Source organism: Protopterus annectens, chromosome 8.part0 (assembly GCF_019279795.1).
Source record: "Protopterus annectens isolate FY-2018-M chromosome 8.part0, PAN1.0, whole genome shotgun sequence".
Taxonomy (NCBI): Eukaryota; Metazoa; Chordata; order Ceratodontiformes; family Protopteridae; genus Protopterus; species Protopterus annectens.
In genome coordinates, this window is record NC_056741.1 from 266,303,090 (window position 1) to 266,320,892 (window position 17,803).

At 40.5% G+C, this 17,803-nt stretch overlaps 1 protein-coding gene across 2 annotated transcripts in view; it reads right to left on the minus strand.

Moving 5' to 3' along the window:
• The window catches only part of LMNA (lamin A/C), a 194,828-nt gene that overhangs the window by 26,312 nt on the left and 150,713 nt on the right, over positions 1–17,803 (minus strand). The window contains exons 9-10 of one of the 2 annotated variants that reach the window (XM_044079756.1): positions 4,483–4,602; positions 246–367 (exon numbers count right to left, since the gene is read on the minus strand). In XM_044079756.1, coding sequence (XP_043935691.1) covers positions 246–367; positions 4,483–4,602 — 242 coding nt within the window. Of the gene's footprint in view, positions 1–244; positions 368–4,482; positions 4,603–17,803 lie in introns of both variants that reach the window. The other variant, XM_044079757.1, reaches the window with a different exon arrangement.

Sequence of the window (17,803 nt, forward strand, 5' to 3'; positions counted from 1 at the left end):
TTGCTTATTTAGCATCGTTTAGGAAGGGTCTCTGCTTGATGGAGCCTGCAGTTGAGTTACCATCTCTCCAGTGAGGAAGATCCGACCTTTAATTGCTCAGTGCTTATTCTCTTGTGCCGTACTCCAAAGCCAAGTCATAAGATGAAGATGAAACACAAAGAGCGGGTTGCTACCCTATACTTGTGCTAACAAGCTTATAACAACGTAATGACATTATTGAAATCAATGTTTGGAGTTAATTTACCTGGTGGTGGTGGTGGTGGTGGTGGTCATGATGAAGGCCCCTGCGAACATCAACTTCATCATCTTCCATTTCCTCATCATCCTCAATAGTCACTGTTTTTGTAACAGTACGTGTAGCCATATCCTGCAGAACATAATGAAAGTCAAGTCAAAATAGTAACAGTAAAGCTAATTAAGACTATATTGAATTCCGTTATTATCCCAGAAATAATAATTCACATTTTGGACCAGTGTTATTAGTGCAGCTGATTTACATTTTTACCTACTGGTCATCATCCAGTTTGTGGTTCTGTTCCTCCACCCAACTCACCTGGCTATTAATCAGACACACCACAACAGCATTCCCTGTTTTAAAACACCATTGCTGACTGACTTATTCCCAAGATTTAAGCCTGAAGGATAGCTCCATCCTCTGAAGGAAGCCTTGCAGCTATTTGTAACCAGCTGAATGTGTAAACAAGATCGAACTTTCCTCCAATATGCCATGGCAGGGCTTGGTTCAATCTCCATTATACTTGCTATATGTTAATGACTCTGTTTTGTTTATAGGGCGCACAATAACCATTATAGCCTAGGAATCAGCTTTCAGTGGCTATTTATTTTCCTTTCTACAGGAGGTAATTTTCTGTTGGGCACAAGTACTTACATCCTGATAGGCAAAAAAGCAGAATATTACTATCCTTGGTTGATTTATCATGCATGTCCCAAATGAGGCAGGTCCCATATTAAAATGTCCATTATCTGACAACAGCTTGACTAAGCTAGGTGTATCTTTGCTAATGATGGATAGGATTCAATTATTGTGTATACAGCTCCCCACCAAATATATATCCACATGTTTACTGACCCAATCAACAGGAACTTTTTTCATTTACCAAAAGGAGTAAACCACTGGTTATTTACATTTCAACTAAGTAAACTCTGACAGAGCTGGGAAAATCTGCTTAGTGTCTTAGTGAACTGAACTGTGACAACATGCCACATGAATAGAAGCCAAACTGTTTTGAGAACTGTGCCATAGCTTATATATAACTTATGCTACATTCATAAATCAAAGCATTTAATATCCAAACAATAATCCAAAACAACTATCCCACATCAACAAAGTCACAAACCCATGTCCTTATTCTGTCATTTGTTATGTCTAAAGCACTTTGAAGACAATTTCACCCACTTATCCCCCCCAAAAAAAAAACAGAATCAGAGTACAGACCAGACAGTCACACACACCTATACAGACCTATAAATAATCAAGTAGAGTATGACATCTCTGCTTAATAGTCACTCAAAAATAGCGAAAGTATGAAAGTACTTTTGTTATCCATTCTGATCCCTGCAGGTCATATGACTGCAAGAAACCAGGGAACAAAAAAAAACCTTAACATTATTTGTATACTTTGAAAAATGGCATGACACAAGAATGAGGATTGTTTTAAAGATGTTTATGTTTTACTTCCACAAAACAGTAATAAGACTTACATATATTAATACACTTGCTAAAAATACAGACTGTAAACACAGATATGTAAAATAATAATTATGCAAAGATAAAGTACAAAATAAAAGTTAGCATACTGCATTCAGAAAGTGGAAAGAGGAAATTATTGTACGCCATGAGCACAGCCTCCTCATATATCTGAAGGACTAGTGCAACACTGATAACAGCAAGTATGCTGAAATATTTCCAAGTGTTTTTCTTTTGTAAGCTGAGAACGTAAGACACTGCATGCAGTTACATTCTGAAATTAAAGAAAATCAGGTTTCTGAATTTTTAAGCATATTTACATTACATTCTGGTAAGTCAAAGTAAATATAAAATGGTTGAACTCAAGGTAAATCAAGTGGTAACAGAAGCAAACAAATGTAGAAACAAAAAAACACTTGAACAATGCTGAAATTGCTGAAGTCAATGCAAATTTATTCTTGCTGTAAGTTTAACAAAACAGTAAACTTTCACCATGTAATGTGGATGCCATTCAGTAGAGGCTTTATAGAAACATTACCCATTTAGCCCAGGGGGGTAAGCATGCCCTAAGGTGCCAAACCCAGTGAAACTAATCTAATTCAGTATCATGTGATTAGAAGAATTTCACTGGATTTTGTACTTTATGGCACACTTACTCCTTGGGCTAAATGGGTGCGTTTCTTTAAAGCCTCTACTGAATGACATCCACATGAAAGTTTGAATTTTATGACGGTTAATATTTCTAGATTTTTAGATATGTATATGGCTTTCAGTCTTCTTTTATAAAATTTCTGTCTTGAAACACTTAACTTAATTTTAGTCATGTGACCTTTTAGAGAGCATTAAATCAACACACCATGTTGTTGCTAGATTTGCCTGAGGAAGCAGCGTAACATGAAAATGTACGGTTTGTTAAACTTGCAGCAAGAATAAATTTGCATTGACTTCAATGATTTCAGTGTGGTTCAAGTGTTTTTTGTTTATATATTATGGCAAGTCCTATGGACTATTAGAAGGCTGTCACTTAGAGGTCTCTATTTAAGACTTACTGTGGTGCCGATTTAATAAGATGTGGCCATTACAACAGTTACCCTACAACACTCAAGCAAAAATTCCTGACAAGATGGGCATTTCACTAAAATAATGAACTGCCCAATGCCACAGGCAGAGAAGTTCTCCTCCCCTTGAAAGTCTGTTATTCCCCTGCAATGTCCACCCTGGACAGTACTATTGTGGTCAGATAATAGACTAATTGTTAAATTGTTTTATATATCTTTTTTACATACTTTAATATAATCTAGCTCATCTGACTAATGTTTCAAAGGTGCTATAGCATATTTTACTTTTATCATTTGTTGACTGGCTTAGTCCCACTAGGCTAGTGGCCCATTTTCAGGGGAGACCTGAGGTGTTTTCTCTCCTACTAGAGGATATTTGTCCAGGACATTGGGGGAACTTCACCTACTCTTTTCTATAGATGCTGTGGGATTTTTAACATCCACCTGCACTAACACTATCTCAAGTAGATGGCACTCTGTTTAACATTGCATCCAAAGGGTGACCATTGCATCCAAAGGGTGACCAAACTCTAGAGTGAAGTAACTCCCCATTCTGTACTGCAGTGGCAGTTGTCCATTCCCCTGAAGTAATTGTTGTTGAAAGTATTTTACATCCAAAATGCATGTTTTATAAATATTTCATGCCCACCTGCCACACAGGCATTGACAATACACAGAGGCACAGAAATGTGTACAGGAATTACTGTCACTTTCGTCAACAAGTACTCATCAACTATCTCACTGTGACTAAATGAATGAAAAAATCTACATGATGCAAGGCATTGCATCTTCCCCCATGCTTCTCAGCTACCCCTGATTTTGCTCATATTTTGCTTTGCAACTCAAAATGTTTATTTTCTGGTAAATCACTGAATATTACAGTCAGTCAAGTAAAGTCAGACATTATAGTTCATAAATTGCATGCTGATAAAAAGTAAATAAAGTAAGAGGCTTTTCAAGTCAATTGGTATTCCATTTAAACGTTTTCCCCGATTTTAATTCTCTGCCCCCCAACTGCAGGTTTTGTCCATAATTCCTGAGCAAAGAATTTGAGAGGCAATTCTTTTTTCCACAGACACACATACTTGCTTAATTGCATTAGTTTTTCTTTCATTCTACACCCGCTAAATGAAGTTTTTTAAGCCAAGCTTAGTGAAGGGAAAGAAGAAACGTCCTCGCAAATGCTGATACAGTTATTTTTGCTACTTTAGTAAAATGGAAAACAAAGTTCTTTATTTTAAGCTGCCTAAATAAGCATAAACCAAATAGACAATGTTTGCTTTTATTTCCTTTTTTTACTCAGTCAGTTCTTTATGGTGGTTTCATATGCTGCCATGAAGCAGCATACTTGTATTTTACCAAGCAACACGTGTGCATTAATACTGGAGAACATTTTTCCCCATTATCTACAATGTAATAACCACTCAGAACATGCACAACTGGTTCTCATTAACTGTGGACAAAAGCATGATGGAACCTGCTTCCTGCATGGTAGTTTCCACATGACCAGTACAGTGTGGAACAGCAGGCAGTGGTGAGAAGTTACAATGCTACACCTGCGCTTCACTATTCACGTGGCCATATTAAGGACTAATATGCTAAATATACTAATTATCAATACTAATTCATAAAACATACTAATATGGAAAAATGAACCAATATGCCAAAACTTCATTTATACTAAGGAAAGATCAAGACATAGTCCACAAGTTTTACCTCTCCATTGGCATTCATAAGAATGGTACGGATATCATCTCCAGTTCCCCAGGATGTCTGTGCTTTCCAGACAAGATCCGTGGGAGGGTTGTGAGAAGCACCAGAGCCAGATGCCCAGATCTATAATGAAAAATAGAACATAGTGTTAAGTTACATACACGATCATCGCTTTGGGTATCAAACAGCACAGACTTTGTATCTAAACATGCTCCAGGGGCTAAAACTCAGAAATATCCTCTCTCCTTCTCTCTTTTCCTGGAGTCCTACCCTCAAAGTCCACATAATCTTAAAAGACAGAACAAGTCACTTCTTCTCAGCAGGTCTCCTCTATTTGTGCATCACTCCTATGCTTAATGGTAAACACTAGCTATGTCTTACTTTAAGTGGGATTAACTAAAAAGGACAGAATCAGCAATGCTATGAGCTACATGCAATATTTATTAAATGATTTTACAAAAATGTCAGTCCATTACAATCTACAACTTCCTCTGAACGTTTCCTGCATCCTGCTTGAAAATTATTTGCAAGGAAAGGATGGCTTTCTCCTGCCTTATTTTTTTAAATACACGTTTCCTACCTTGCACCACCTCAGTGCACTGTAGCTCATTCAGTAGTCTGTGTTCTGCAGGTTTACAACTTAGACTTTTATAACAGGTGTGTTGCATTTGAATCTTATAAGAATTTAGGAGCAATTAGAACAAATGAGGTACAAAACACAGGTGTTTGTTGTTTCAACTTTTCTCCAGCATATGCATAGCTTAATGACAGCATGTGCATCATCAAACATTGACTGTGCACCAGGCTGGAAGCAAGAGTCAACTACGGTAAGAGAGAATATCCAAGAAATACACGGTGGTGTAAAGGGGGGTGGGGTCATCCTTGAGTGATGTGCTGCAAGCCTGAACAAGGGCATTAAAGTTAGAATGGTGCACCAAGGATCTTTCAATACTCTATATACTCTCTACAACCTCACAAACCAAGTGGTTCCAACAAACTGGTTCTTCAGAATGTAGGTTACCTGGGTACTGGGAAACTGGTTTAAACCAATGTTTTGAAAACCGTAACATCAGTGTCTCACCTGAAATGAATACTCTTGGATAAAAGAGACATCTTAAGCTAGAATATTTCATTTGGGCAAAATGTTATGGATAAGCACTGTAGGTTAAAACAAAACAGGAGTACAACAATAAATACCTAGTTTTTGTGAGATTCACAGCTAAAACATTATTTGTTTGCAATGAGACTGAGCAGTTTACCTGAGTGCTATTGCCAAGTAATACTATCAGGCCTAGAAACAGCAACAAAGACATTTTTTTCACATCGTCAGTCATCCTCCTTCTGTCGTGGGTCAGAAATAATAACTTGAGTGCCACTTGAAAATGGTAATCATTTCATACCTGTCCCCCAAGCAGTTACATTCCAAGTCAAAGATGATTAAATACTGTACCTGTAATGCTAACTCCCCAGGTTCAGACACAATCCAGCAGCAAGGAGAAGACAGGTGTGCAAGTCTCTTACTGCTTAAGCCCATCACAGATGTGGACCACAGGGACAACCAGCAAGGCTCTAAAGCACTACAGATTCTGCCATAGACTGCTGTGAGGGAAAGGTTACTTTATTTTTGTTTATAATGCTTTCTTGTAATTTATATTGCTTTCTTCTATTTTGTATACTGTGTGTATTTTCATTACACCTTTTTTATATGTAAAGCAGAGCTGTCACTAAGTCTGACAGAAATTAGAACAGGTCACAAGGTTAATTACCTGTGAACTGAGGTTGAAGCTAGGAACTAAACCTTGTATTTGAGGGGTAAAACAAAACATTTCAAGGCTTAGCTAGAAAAGCTCGCCCATATTCTGCCATAGACTGCTGTGAGGGGAAAGGTTAACTTGCTTTTGTTTATAACACTTTCTTGCAATCTTCCATTTTGTATATTGTGGTGTATTTTCATTACACTGTTTTAAATGCATACTATATTCTAACTCTTATTAAGTTAGGAAATAAACTAGAGCTGTCTGTTCTGTAAGACACAGAAATTAAGTTCACTGTCTGTATTTTCCTGACCTTTATGTTAATTTGACCACATAATTTTTTCTCTCTCCTCTTTCACTGGCTATTATCAATATCATTTTATGAATTCAGCTTTTAGCATGGTCACCTCACAACAAGAGGTTCTCCAGTTTGACTCTCGGCTGGAGGCTTTCTGTGCAGATTGCTTGTCCTCCCTGTGTTTGTATGGGTCTTCTCTGGATGCTTTGGTTTCCTCCTACATTTCAAAGATAAGCAGAAGGTGGATTGAACACTAAACTGGTCACAGGTGTATGTGCACGTACATGTGCATGATGTGGAAGAACTACCGTGGCATGGTTAGACACCCTATGGTATAAACCTTGGCTCCAGATGACTCTCACTGTTGAAGTCACACCCTGACCCCATGTGCAAAAAATGGGAAAAGGGGCTTTTGATACATGGACTCGCCCCTTCAGCTATTTAAAGTCATTGGCCTTCCCACTGTATTCCACAGAGCCTGAATATTAAGTGCTCATCCCCATCCAAACTATCTCACCGTTTTAAAATTAGCAACTCTCCCCCTTAGACTGCTAAAGCTTTGAGTTACTCTATCTTTCATATCTAACTACTTAGTGCACACTGCAACTGTTAGGATATTAACCCATTTTTTCCATATTGCCTTTAAAATCTTCAGCATCTGGTCCAAGACCACCAATCATTAGAGAACCCATATTTTGCCCATCAGTAAGCATCTTGGGATTAGTGCTTCTGTTTTGCTCCTGGTGAGAGAAGAAGTGTAGGGACATTACTTCCTGGAGACTGATGATCACCAGGAAGCCTGATAACTGCTTCATAGTTGCCAGCTTGGAATTTGTGCTACTTTGCTCCTGGTGAGAGGAGGACCAAAGGATATTGATTTCTAATGGTCTCTGATTGTGCAATGAGCATCTGTGCATGAAATTCCTAATTGAACTGGTTGCTATTCAAGGCATCTATTCAAGACAAAATGCTACAACAAGCCTACAGACCCCTGAATCATCTGAGACAAGACAGTTACTCACCAAAGAGCCTGTGGCCTGCTTCTCATCTTGGGATTAATGCAACTGTTTTGCTTCTGGTGAGAGAAGAAGCAAAGGGGCATTGTATCCCAGCAGTGTGAATCGGTGGTGAGACCAGTACTAGTAGAAGCCGATTAGGTGAATCTCCACCATCTATCATTCTTGACGAAGTTAATTCTTTCTTTTCAGTAAGTACTGCTTGATTAGCTACTGTGCAGCCTAACTTCAGGATATCTCCCTAAATACAGCATCCATAAATCTTTGGGGTCTACTAGAGTAGTTCCCTCTCAAGTGTTTGGCAGTTCCCTGCATAGATGCTGGCACCTTGTCTTGACATTTTTTACTATAAAAACACTTTTGAAATTTCACCAATACCAAGTTACACACAGGGCAACTACTTTGCACAGCGACCAGCATTGAAAGTTGAAAAACAATATACTCCTGGCTTTACTCTACATTCTCACCACAAATATCTAATCAATAAAAAAAGGCCTGTTGTCATGGAAATTAACTTCCCCACTATCTCATTTACCAGCTTGGTGGATATGAAAGCAATGTAGAAATTGCCTTATGTTTACTGACAACCAGATAATTTTCAAACAAACTAGGTGTTTGAGACATGTAATAACACAATTGTCACTGGAGGCAAAGTTCTCACATAAAAATCATTCCTAAAATCAATCAGGTTGTCAGTAGTACACACGCTGCACCCATCATAAACAGCATGAAGCAGACTCATAAGGCCCACATATGCTGAGGAACTTAAATGTAACCTTTCTAAGCTCAAACCATCACCTAGACAAAAAAACATAAGAAATACCCTTAGCAGCCTCAAAAGTCCTCTTTCAAAACGATGCCCACATCAACACAGCCACATCTCATGGTGCCTCTACTTCTAAGCCCATAAGGCAAGCCACCCCACAATCCAAAATTCTGGTCACTGGAGAATCCATTGAGACACAGTGATGTCCTTCTCAGTTTTCTGAGTAAGGAGAAAGTCATGGTCAGTTGCTTATCAGGGAACAGGCTCCATCATATTATGCACACACTCAGATCACTACTGGACCACAGGTACCAGTATGACTCAGTCAGTCCGTGTAGGTGTAAATGACCTGAGACATACTATATAAATAGAGACATCATGGAGCTGTCATTGTGTGTGTCCCAGGCTGGGATAAGCCTAGCATTGAGCAGCATTCTACCTTCTCCATGGTTGATGCCACAATATGAACAGGAGGTGACTGACTTTAATAATTGGCTTAGATCCTGTTGTCTTTCTAAGGTGTGCAATATTTGTCAGCATGGAAGGAGATGGTTAACAGATTATGCTGTTTTGCCTAGGATGGTCTGCACCTCTCTCCTCTAGGCTTTTGAATATTAGATAAAACACCATCTTCCCCCATAGTGCCTTTTTTAGGCAATATCAAACCGACAATATGTCTGACATACCAAATCAAAACCAAGAAAACTGAAAGGTGTTACTGCTCAGAGTTAGAAGTCTAAACAAGAAACTTCACTCCTTACAAGCTCTCCTCAGCCTAGAGAATGCTAATGTCTGTGCAGTTTCTGAGACATGGTTCAAATCCACAAAAAGCACCCTGGCAGTGCAAGGCTTTAATGCCTTCCACACATTTAGATTAGCCATTACACAGGCAGGGAACTAAAGGTGGAGGAGTCTCAACTTACATCAAAAATAAATACACCTCAAGGCTGGTCAAACAGAATGATGCACTTGAGCTTCTCCCTGTTCAAATCACAATAGGCAAAATCCTGTACCACTTCCTTGCAAACTACAGGTCCCCCTCTATGACCAAGGAAACCCATAACATGTATTTAAGCTTACTGGATATACTCACCATCCAAATCCAATACCATAGTCAAAGGTGACTTTCCACACAACACCAAAACGTGCAGGCACAGAGACTCCTGGATTGTGTAAACAAACTCCATGCACAAGATTGTCAATACACTGTCCAAAGGTGCAAACATACTGGATCTGGTCCTCACTAATATGTGAGTGTGCTGTACACCCCCTAGTGTAATGTCTTCTCTGGTGATGTCAGACGGCAGAATGCTGTCCTTTGAAGTAAGGATAAAACCCAGAACCCCAGCTAACACTGAAATCCTCAGGAACTACTCTAAGGCTAATGCCTTACTATTATGCGATAACCTGGCAATATTTCAAGCCCTGCTGAGAACATTGCTGGCTATGTGGAACTGTTCACAGAAGCCCTATACAAGCACATTAACAGCTGCATAGAGGCATCTGTACTCCTCAATAAGTAAAGAACTAACTCAAAAAAACAAGTTATCCTGATGGAATCAAATCAATACGTTTGTGTAACATAAGGAAGAAAATCATGGCGCGATGAAAGGCACTGTCAAACTAAATAAACTTAAGAGGACAAAATGTCTACCACAGCCAAAGTTGAGGTAAATTTGACCTCACAGGCCAAGGACAAACGCAAGGCATTTTTTAACTGTGTCCACAACTTCAAAGGCAATACATTAACAATGAGCTCAGCACTCAACTGTGTAGTTACCTATAATGACACTGAAGATATGGCTATCTGAATTCAGCTCTAATTTTACCTCTCTCTTTTCAGGAAATACTATCAATTACAACACACACACACAGACACACACTATCACTATGGGAAACAGGTCCTCAATGCCCTCCATAAGACCAAAAACACTATCGTTGGGTCCTGACAACATCCCAGGGTGCGTTCTAGAATCACTATTTAACTGCAGCCTCCAAACAAGGTTCATGCTTCATGAATGGAGTATAGTAAAGTACAGTTTTGTACCTACCATAAATGTAGATGTTCGAAGATCCACATTGCTGCAGTCATAACCTGTGGGTAGTCCGCTGTCCTCGGTCAGCCCGAATACCAAAGTGTTAGGCTGGCGTCGGTCATGGTCGCATAGATCTGATGTCAGTACGCCGTAGTACTAAAGCGCATGACCGACGTCATATCCTCAGTCTTTCTTGCCCCAGATGTCAGAAGGCCCAAAAAGAAAGGCCAAAGCCAAAAATATACTATACAATATGTACAACCCACACCACACAACCACCCCAAACTACAGTGGGGAAGGAGGGAGGGAAAATTGGACTGCAGCAATGTGGATCTTCGAACATCTACATTTATGGTAGGTACAAAACTGTACTATGTTCTTCATCTCACATTGCTGCAGTCATAACCTGTGGGTAGAATCCCAAAGCAAAAGTAAAGGGAGGTTGGTAAATCATAAAGCATTGGGGGCTGCTAGCATGCCCTGCAAAACTGCAGTGGCAAACCCAGCCCTAGATTTTGAATAAAGAGGGAGATGGTAATGCTTAGAAAAAGTGTGCACTGAACTCCAAGTAGCTGCCTCCAAAATATCTTTAGTAGCTACACCCCTCAGAAAGGCAGTAGAAGTGGCAGTAGCCCTAGTGGAATGAGGTCTGATTCCAGCCGGAACCTCCTTACCATGATGAGAATAACAAAAAGCAATGCAATGGCCAATCCACTTAGAAATAGTTTGTTTAGAAACAGGTTTCCCTTGAGAACCCAAAGCAAAAGAAACAAACAACTGTTGAGACTGTCTGAACCCTTTAGTTCTGCTCAAATAATAACGCAACTGCCTGTGGATATCCAAAGAATGCAAAATCTTTTCCACTTTATTTTGGGGATCAGCATAAAAAGTAGGCAAATGAATAGACTGGTTCAAGGCCACATTTGAGACCACTTTAGGCATGAAAGTAGGGTTAGTACGCAAAGAAACCCTATCCTTATGAAAAATTAGGAAGGGTTCAACTGCCATTAGAGCCTGTAATTCAGATACCCTTCTAGCAGATGTAATGGCCAACAAAAAAGCTGTCTTCCAAGACAAAAACTTCAACTCAACTGTAGCTGCAGGTTCAAAAGGAGATAAAGTGAGTTTCTCCAACACAAAGTTGAGATCCCAGGAAGGAGTAGGAGCTCTTCGTGGGGGTCTTATGTTCTTCGCCCCTCTAAGAAACTGCTTAAACAAAGGATGAGAGAACAACAGTGGGTCACAGTCATAGTGAGCAGAAATGGCTGCAGCATGAACTTTCACAGAGGAGAAAGACAAACCTTTGTCTAGTAATTCTGTAAGATACTGAAGTGAAACACTCAAATTAGGTAGTGAAACATCAAAGTCCTTTGCTTTACACCAAAGAAAAAATCTCCTCCATTTATCCGCATAAACCTTCCTTGTACTAGGTCGTCTGGCCTCCAAAATAACATTCAAAACCTGTTTAGGAAGCTGCGACCCTCCAGGGTCTAGAACAGAATATGCCAAGCTGTCAGATGCAGGGACTGTATCCTGACATTGAGGAAATGATTGCCTGCCTGGGACAAAAGGTGTGGACTTGCTGGCAAAGGCCAAGGAGGCTCCCTTACTAAACTCCTCAGCAGAGGGTACCAGTGCTGACGTGGCCAATCTGGGGCTATAAGAATCATGGAGGGCTTGTCCTGTCTGACCTTCAGGAGCACCCTGGGAAGAAGAGGCAGAGGAGGAAAGGCATAGACGTAAAGGTTGTTCCAACTGAATGATAGAGCATCCACTTTCCAAGCTTTTGGATGAAACATCTTTGTGCAAAACTTTGGCAACTGGAAATTTAGTGGAGAAGCGAACAGATCTATGTCTGGAGTCCCCCAGAACACTGTCAACTGTCGAAATACATGAGGATCCAGTTTCCACTCGTGGGGATCCACCATCTGTCTGCTCAAAACATCCACTAAGGAGTTCTGTGCTCCTGGCAGAAACCTTGCTTGAAGAGTGAGGTGCAAACCGAGAGCCGTCTCCCACAAAATCATAGCTTGTCTGCAAAGTGGGTACGAATGGGTTCCCCCTTGCTTGTTGATGTACCACATGACAGTTGTGTTGCCTGTTTGAATCAACACTTGTCCTGGGTGTAGTAGATCCTTGAAGGCCACCAATGCAAATTGGACTGCTAACATCTCCTTCATGTTGATATGCAAATGTTGAAGTCTGGCAGGCCACGTGTCTTGAACCCATTTTCCATTGAGGTGTGCTCCCCAAGCCTTGTCCGAGGCATCTGTCGTTAAGATCTGACTCGCCTCTGGTCGGGTCACAGAGTCCATTGTTTAGGTGACATTCCTGAGCCCACCACAAAAATTATGTAATCATTTCATACCTGTCCCCAAGCAGTTACATTCCAAGTCAAAGATGATTAAATACTGTACCTGTAATGCTAACTCCCCAGGTTCAGACACAATCCTGGGTATTTGAACAGCAGCAAGGAGAAGACAGGTGTGCAAGTCTCTTACTGCTTAAGCCCATCACAGATGTGGACCACAGGGACAACCAGCAAGGAAGCCTCTAAAGCACTACAGACCTTCTGCCATAGACTGGCTGTGAGGAAAGGCTTACTTTACTTTTGTTTATAATGCTTTCTTGTAATTTATATTGCTTTCTTGTAATTTATATTGCTTTTTTCTATTTTGTATACTGTGTGTATTTTCATTACACCTTTTTTATATGTAAAGCAGAGCTGTCACTCTTGTAAGTCTGACAGAAATGAGAACAGGTCACAAGGTTAATTACCTGTGAACTGAGGTTGAAGCTAGGAACTAAACCTTGTACTTGAGGGGTAAAACAAAACATTTCAAGGCTTAGCTAGAAAAGCTCACCCATATTCTGCCATAGACTGCTGTGAGGGGAAAGGTTAACTTGCTTTTGTTTATAACACTTTCTTGCAATCTTCCGTTTTGTATATTGTGGTGTATTTTCATTACACTGTTTTGAATGCATACTATATTCTAACTCTTATTAAGTTAGGAAATAAACTAGAGCGGTCTGTTCTGTAAGACACAGAAATTAAGTTCTCTGTCTGTATTTTCCTGACCTTTATGTTAATTTGACCACATAATTTTTTCTCTCTCCTCTTTTCACCATTATTATCAATATCATTTATGAATTCAGCTTTTAGCATGGTCACCTCACAACAAGAGGTTCTCAGTTTGACTCTCGGCTGGAGGCTTTCTGTGCAGATGCTGCTTGTCACTCCCTGTGTTTTGTATGGGTCTTCTCTGGATGCTTTGGTTTCCTCCACTACATTTCAAAGATAAGCAGAAGGTGGATTTAAACACCTAAACTGGCCACGGGCGATGTGTACGTGCGTACATGTGCATGATGTGGAAGAACTACGTGGGTATGGTTGGACACCCTATGGTATAAACCTTGGCTCCAGATGACTCTCACTGTTGAAGTCACACCCTGACCCCATGTGCAAAAATAAAAATGAGGAAAAGGGCTTTTTGATACATGGACTCCCCCCTTCAGCTATTTAAAGTCATTGGCCTTCCCACTGTATTCCACAGAGCCTGAATATTAAGTGCTCATCCCCATCCAAACTATCTCAATGCGTTATTAAAATTAACTCTCCCCCTTAGACTGCTAAAGCTTTGAGTTACTCTATCTTTCATATCTAACTACTTAGTGCACACTGCAACTGTTAGGATATTAACCCATTTTTTCCATATTGCCTTTAAAATCTTCAGCATCTGGTCCAAGACCACCAATCATTAGAGAACCCATATTTTGCCCATCAGTAAGCATCTTGGGATTAGTGCTTCTGTTTTGCTCCTGGTGAGAGAAGAAGTGTAGGGACATTACTTTCTGGAGACTGATGATCACCAGGAAGCCTGATAACTGCTTCATAGTTGCCAGCTTGGAATTTGTGCTACTTTGCTCCTGGTGAGAGGAGGACCAAAGGATATTGATTTCTAATGGTCTCTGATTGTGCAGTGAGCATCTGTGCATGAAATTCCTGATTGAACTAAATTTTATGCATTCCAAGGCATCTATTCAAGACAAAATGCTACAACAAGCCTACAGACCCCTGAATCATCTTAGACAAGACAGTTACTCACCAAAGAGCCTGTGGCCTGCTTCTCATCTTGGGATTAGTGCAACTGTTTTGCTTCTGGTGAGAGAAGAAGCAAAGGGGCATTGTGTCCCAGCAGTGTGACTCGGTGGTAAGACCAGTACTAGTAGAAGCCGATTAGGTGAATCTCCACCATCTATCATTCTTGACAAAGTCAATTCTTTCTTTTCAGTAAGTACTGCTTGATTAGCTACTGTGCAGCCTAACTTCAGGATATCTCCCTAAATACGGCATCCATAAATCTTTGGGGTCTACTAGAGTAGTTCCCTCTCAAGTGTTTGGCAGTTCCCTGCATAGATGCTGGCACCTTGTCTTGACATTTTACTATAAAAACACTTTTTGGAAATTTCACCAATGCCAAGTTACACACAGGGCAACCTTTACTTTTGCTGTGACCAGCATTGAAAGTTGAAAAACAATATACTCCTGGCTTTACTCTACATTCTCACCACAAATGTCTAATCAATAAAAAAAGGCCTGTTGCCATGGAAATTAACTTCCCCACTATCTCATTTACCAACTTGGTGGATATGAAAGCCATGTAGAAATTGCCTCATGTTTACTGACAACCAGATAATTTTCAAACAAACTAGGTATTTGAGACATGTATTAACACAATTGTCACTGGAGGCAAAGTTCTCACATAAAAATCATTCCTAAAATCAATCAGGTTGTCAGTAGTACACACGCTGCACCCATCATAAACAGCATGAAGCAGACTCATAAGGCCCACATATGCTGAGGAACTTAAATGTAACCTTTCTAGCTCAAACCATCACCCTAGACAAAAAAAACATAAGAAATACCCTTAGCAGCCTCAAAGTCCTCTTTCAAAGCGATGCCCACATCGACACATACAAGCCACATCTCATGGTGCCTCTACTTCCTAAGCCCAGCAAGGCAAGCCTTCACCCACAATCCAAAATTCTGTCACTGGAGAATCCATTGAGACACAGTGATGTCCTTCTCAGTTTTCTGAGTAAGGGAGAAAGTCATGGTCAGTTGGCTGTATCAGGGAACAGGCTCCATCATATTATGCACACCTCAGATCACTACTGGACCATAGGTACCAGTATGACTCAGTCAGTCCGTGTGTAGGTGTAAAATGACCTGAGACATACTATATAAAGCAGGTAGAACATCATGGAGCTGTGTCATTGTGTGTGTCCCAGGCTGGGATAAGCCTAGCATTGAGCAGCATTCTACCTTCTCCATGGTTGATGCCACAATATGAACAGGAGGTGACTGACTTTAATAATTTTGCTTAGATCCTGTTGTCTTTTCAAGGTGTGCAATATTTGTCAGCATGGAAGGGAGATGGTTAACAGATTATGCTGTTTTGCCTAGGATGGTCTGCACCTCTCTCCTCTAAGGCTTTTGAATATTAGATAAAACACCATCTTCCCCCATAGAATTTGCCTTTTTTTTTTTTTAGGCAATATCAAACCGACAATATGTCTGACATACCAAATCAAAATAACCAAGAAAACTGGAAAGGTGTTACTGCTCAGAGTTAGAAGTCTAAACAAGAAACTTCACTCGCTTACAAGCTCTCCTCAGCCTAGAGAATGCTAATGTCTTATTGCAGTTTCTGAGACATGGTTCAAATCCACAAAAAAGCACCCTGGCAGTGCAAGCTCTTTAATGCCTTCCACACATTTAGATTTAGCTTCATTACACAGGCAGGGGAACTAAGGTGGAGGAGTCTCAAACTTGCATCAAAAATAAATACACCTCAAGGCTGGTCCAAACAGAATGATGCACTTGAGCTTCTCCCTGTTCAAATCACAATAGAGGCAAAATCTGTACCACTTCCTTGCAAACTACAGGTCCCCCTCTATGACCAAGAAACCCATAACATGTATGTTAAGCTTACTGGAAATACTCACCATCAAATCCAATACCATAGTCAAAGGTGACTTTCCACACAACACCAAAAACGATTGCAGGCACAGAGACTCCTGGATTGTGTAAACAAACTCCATGCACAAGATTGTCAATACACTGTCCAAAGGTGCAAACATACTGGATCTGGTCCTCACTAATATCTGAAAAGTGTGCTGTACACCCCTAGTGTAATGTCTTCTACTCCTGGTGATGTCAGACGGCAGAATGCTGTCCTTTGAAGTAAGGATAAAACCCAGAACCCCAGCTAACACTGAAATCCTCAGGAACTACTCTAAGGCTAATGCCTTACTATTGTCACGATAACCTGGCAATATTCAAGCCCTGCTGGAGAACATTGCTGGCTATGTGGAACTTGTTCACAGAAGCCCTATACAAGCACATTATCAGCTGCATAGAGGCATCTGTACTCCTCAATAAGTAAAGAACTAACTCAAAAAAACAAGTTATCCAGATGGAATCAAATCAATACATTGTGTAACATAAGGAAGAAAATCATGGCGCCATGAAAGGCACTGTCAAACTAAATAAACAAGGTATACAAAGAGAGTGGTAATCCCTATGAGGTATCTGTTTCCCACAAGAAATACAATTATTCACTTTTTCTGACATCCGGAATGAACTGAGGCAAGAAAAGACAAAAATATTCCCCAACGGGGTACTTAGCCCAACTTGGTCTTCGGTCTGAAACTCAGTAAACGATAATTTCAGGATGCCAAACGGCACTTGCAAACGCTGCTTCTGCTTCGGACCATGCGGCAAGAAAGACTGAGGATATGACGTCGGTCATGCGCTTTAGCACTACGGCGTACTGACATCAGATCTAAGCGACCATGACCGACGCCAGCCTAACACTTTGGTATTCGGGCCGACCGAGGACAGCGGACTACCCACAGGTTATGACTGCAGCAATGTGAGATGAAGAACATCCATCATTCCTCTGCACAAAGGTGGGCCACAGACTGGAAACTACAGATCCATAAGTTTCACTAGTCTCATATGCAAAGCCATGGAAGTGATCTATAATGACATAAGAAACCTCCAGACACTGCAGCCAATCCAGTCTGTTTTTTTCAACAGGCCATGCCTACTCAACATGGTTGACTTCTTTGCAAAGGTCATCAAAGCAACAGATGAGGGCAAAATGGCTCACACATCACACTGTCGACCTTGACCTGGTCAAGGCATTTGACCAAATAACAGACTCAAGCTTTGTTGATAAATTCAAGAGGTTAGGTATAAACCCTTATGTCACCCAGTCAATAGCCAACTGGCTCACAGACAGGATCCAGAAAGTTAGAATTCGGGAGTCCATCTCTACGAACAGGCCAGTCACCAGTGGAGTCCCTCAGGGATCAGTCCTGGGACTGCTTCTTTTTGTCATCCACTTCTCTGAAGTCAAGGAATGTTTGTATGAGGAAACTGGAGT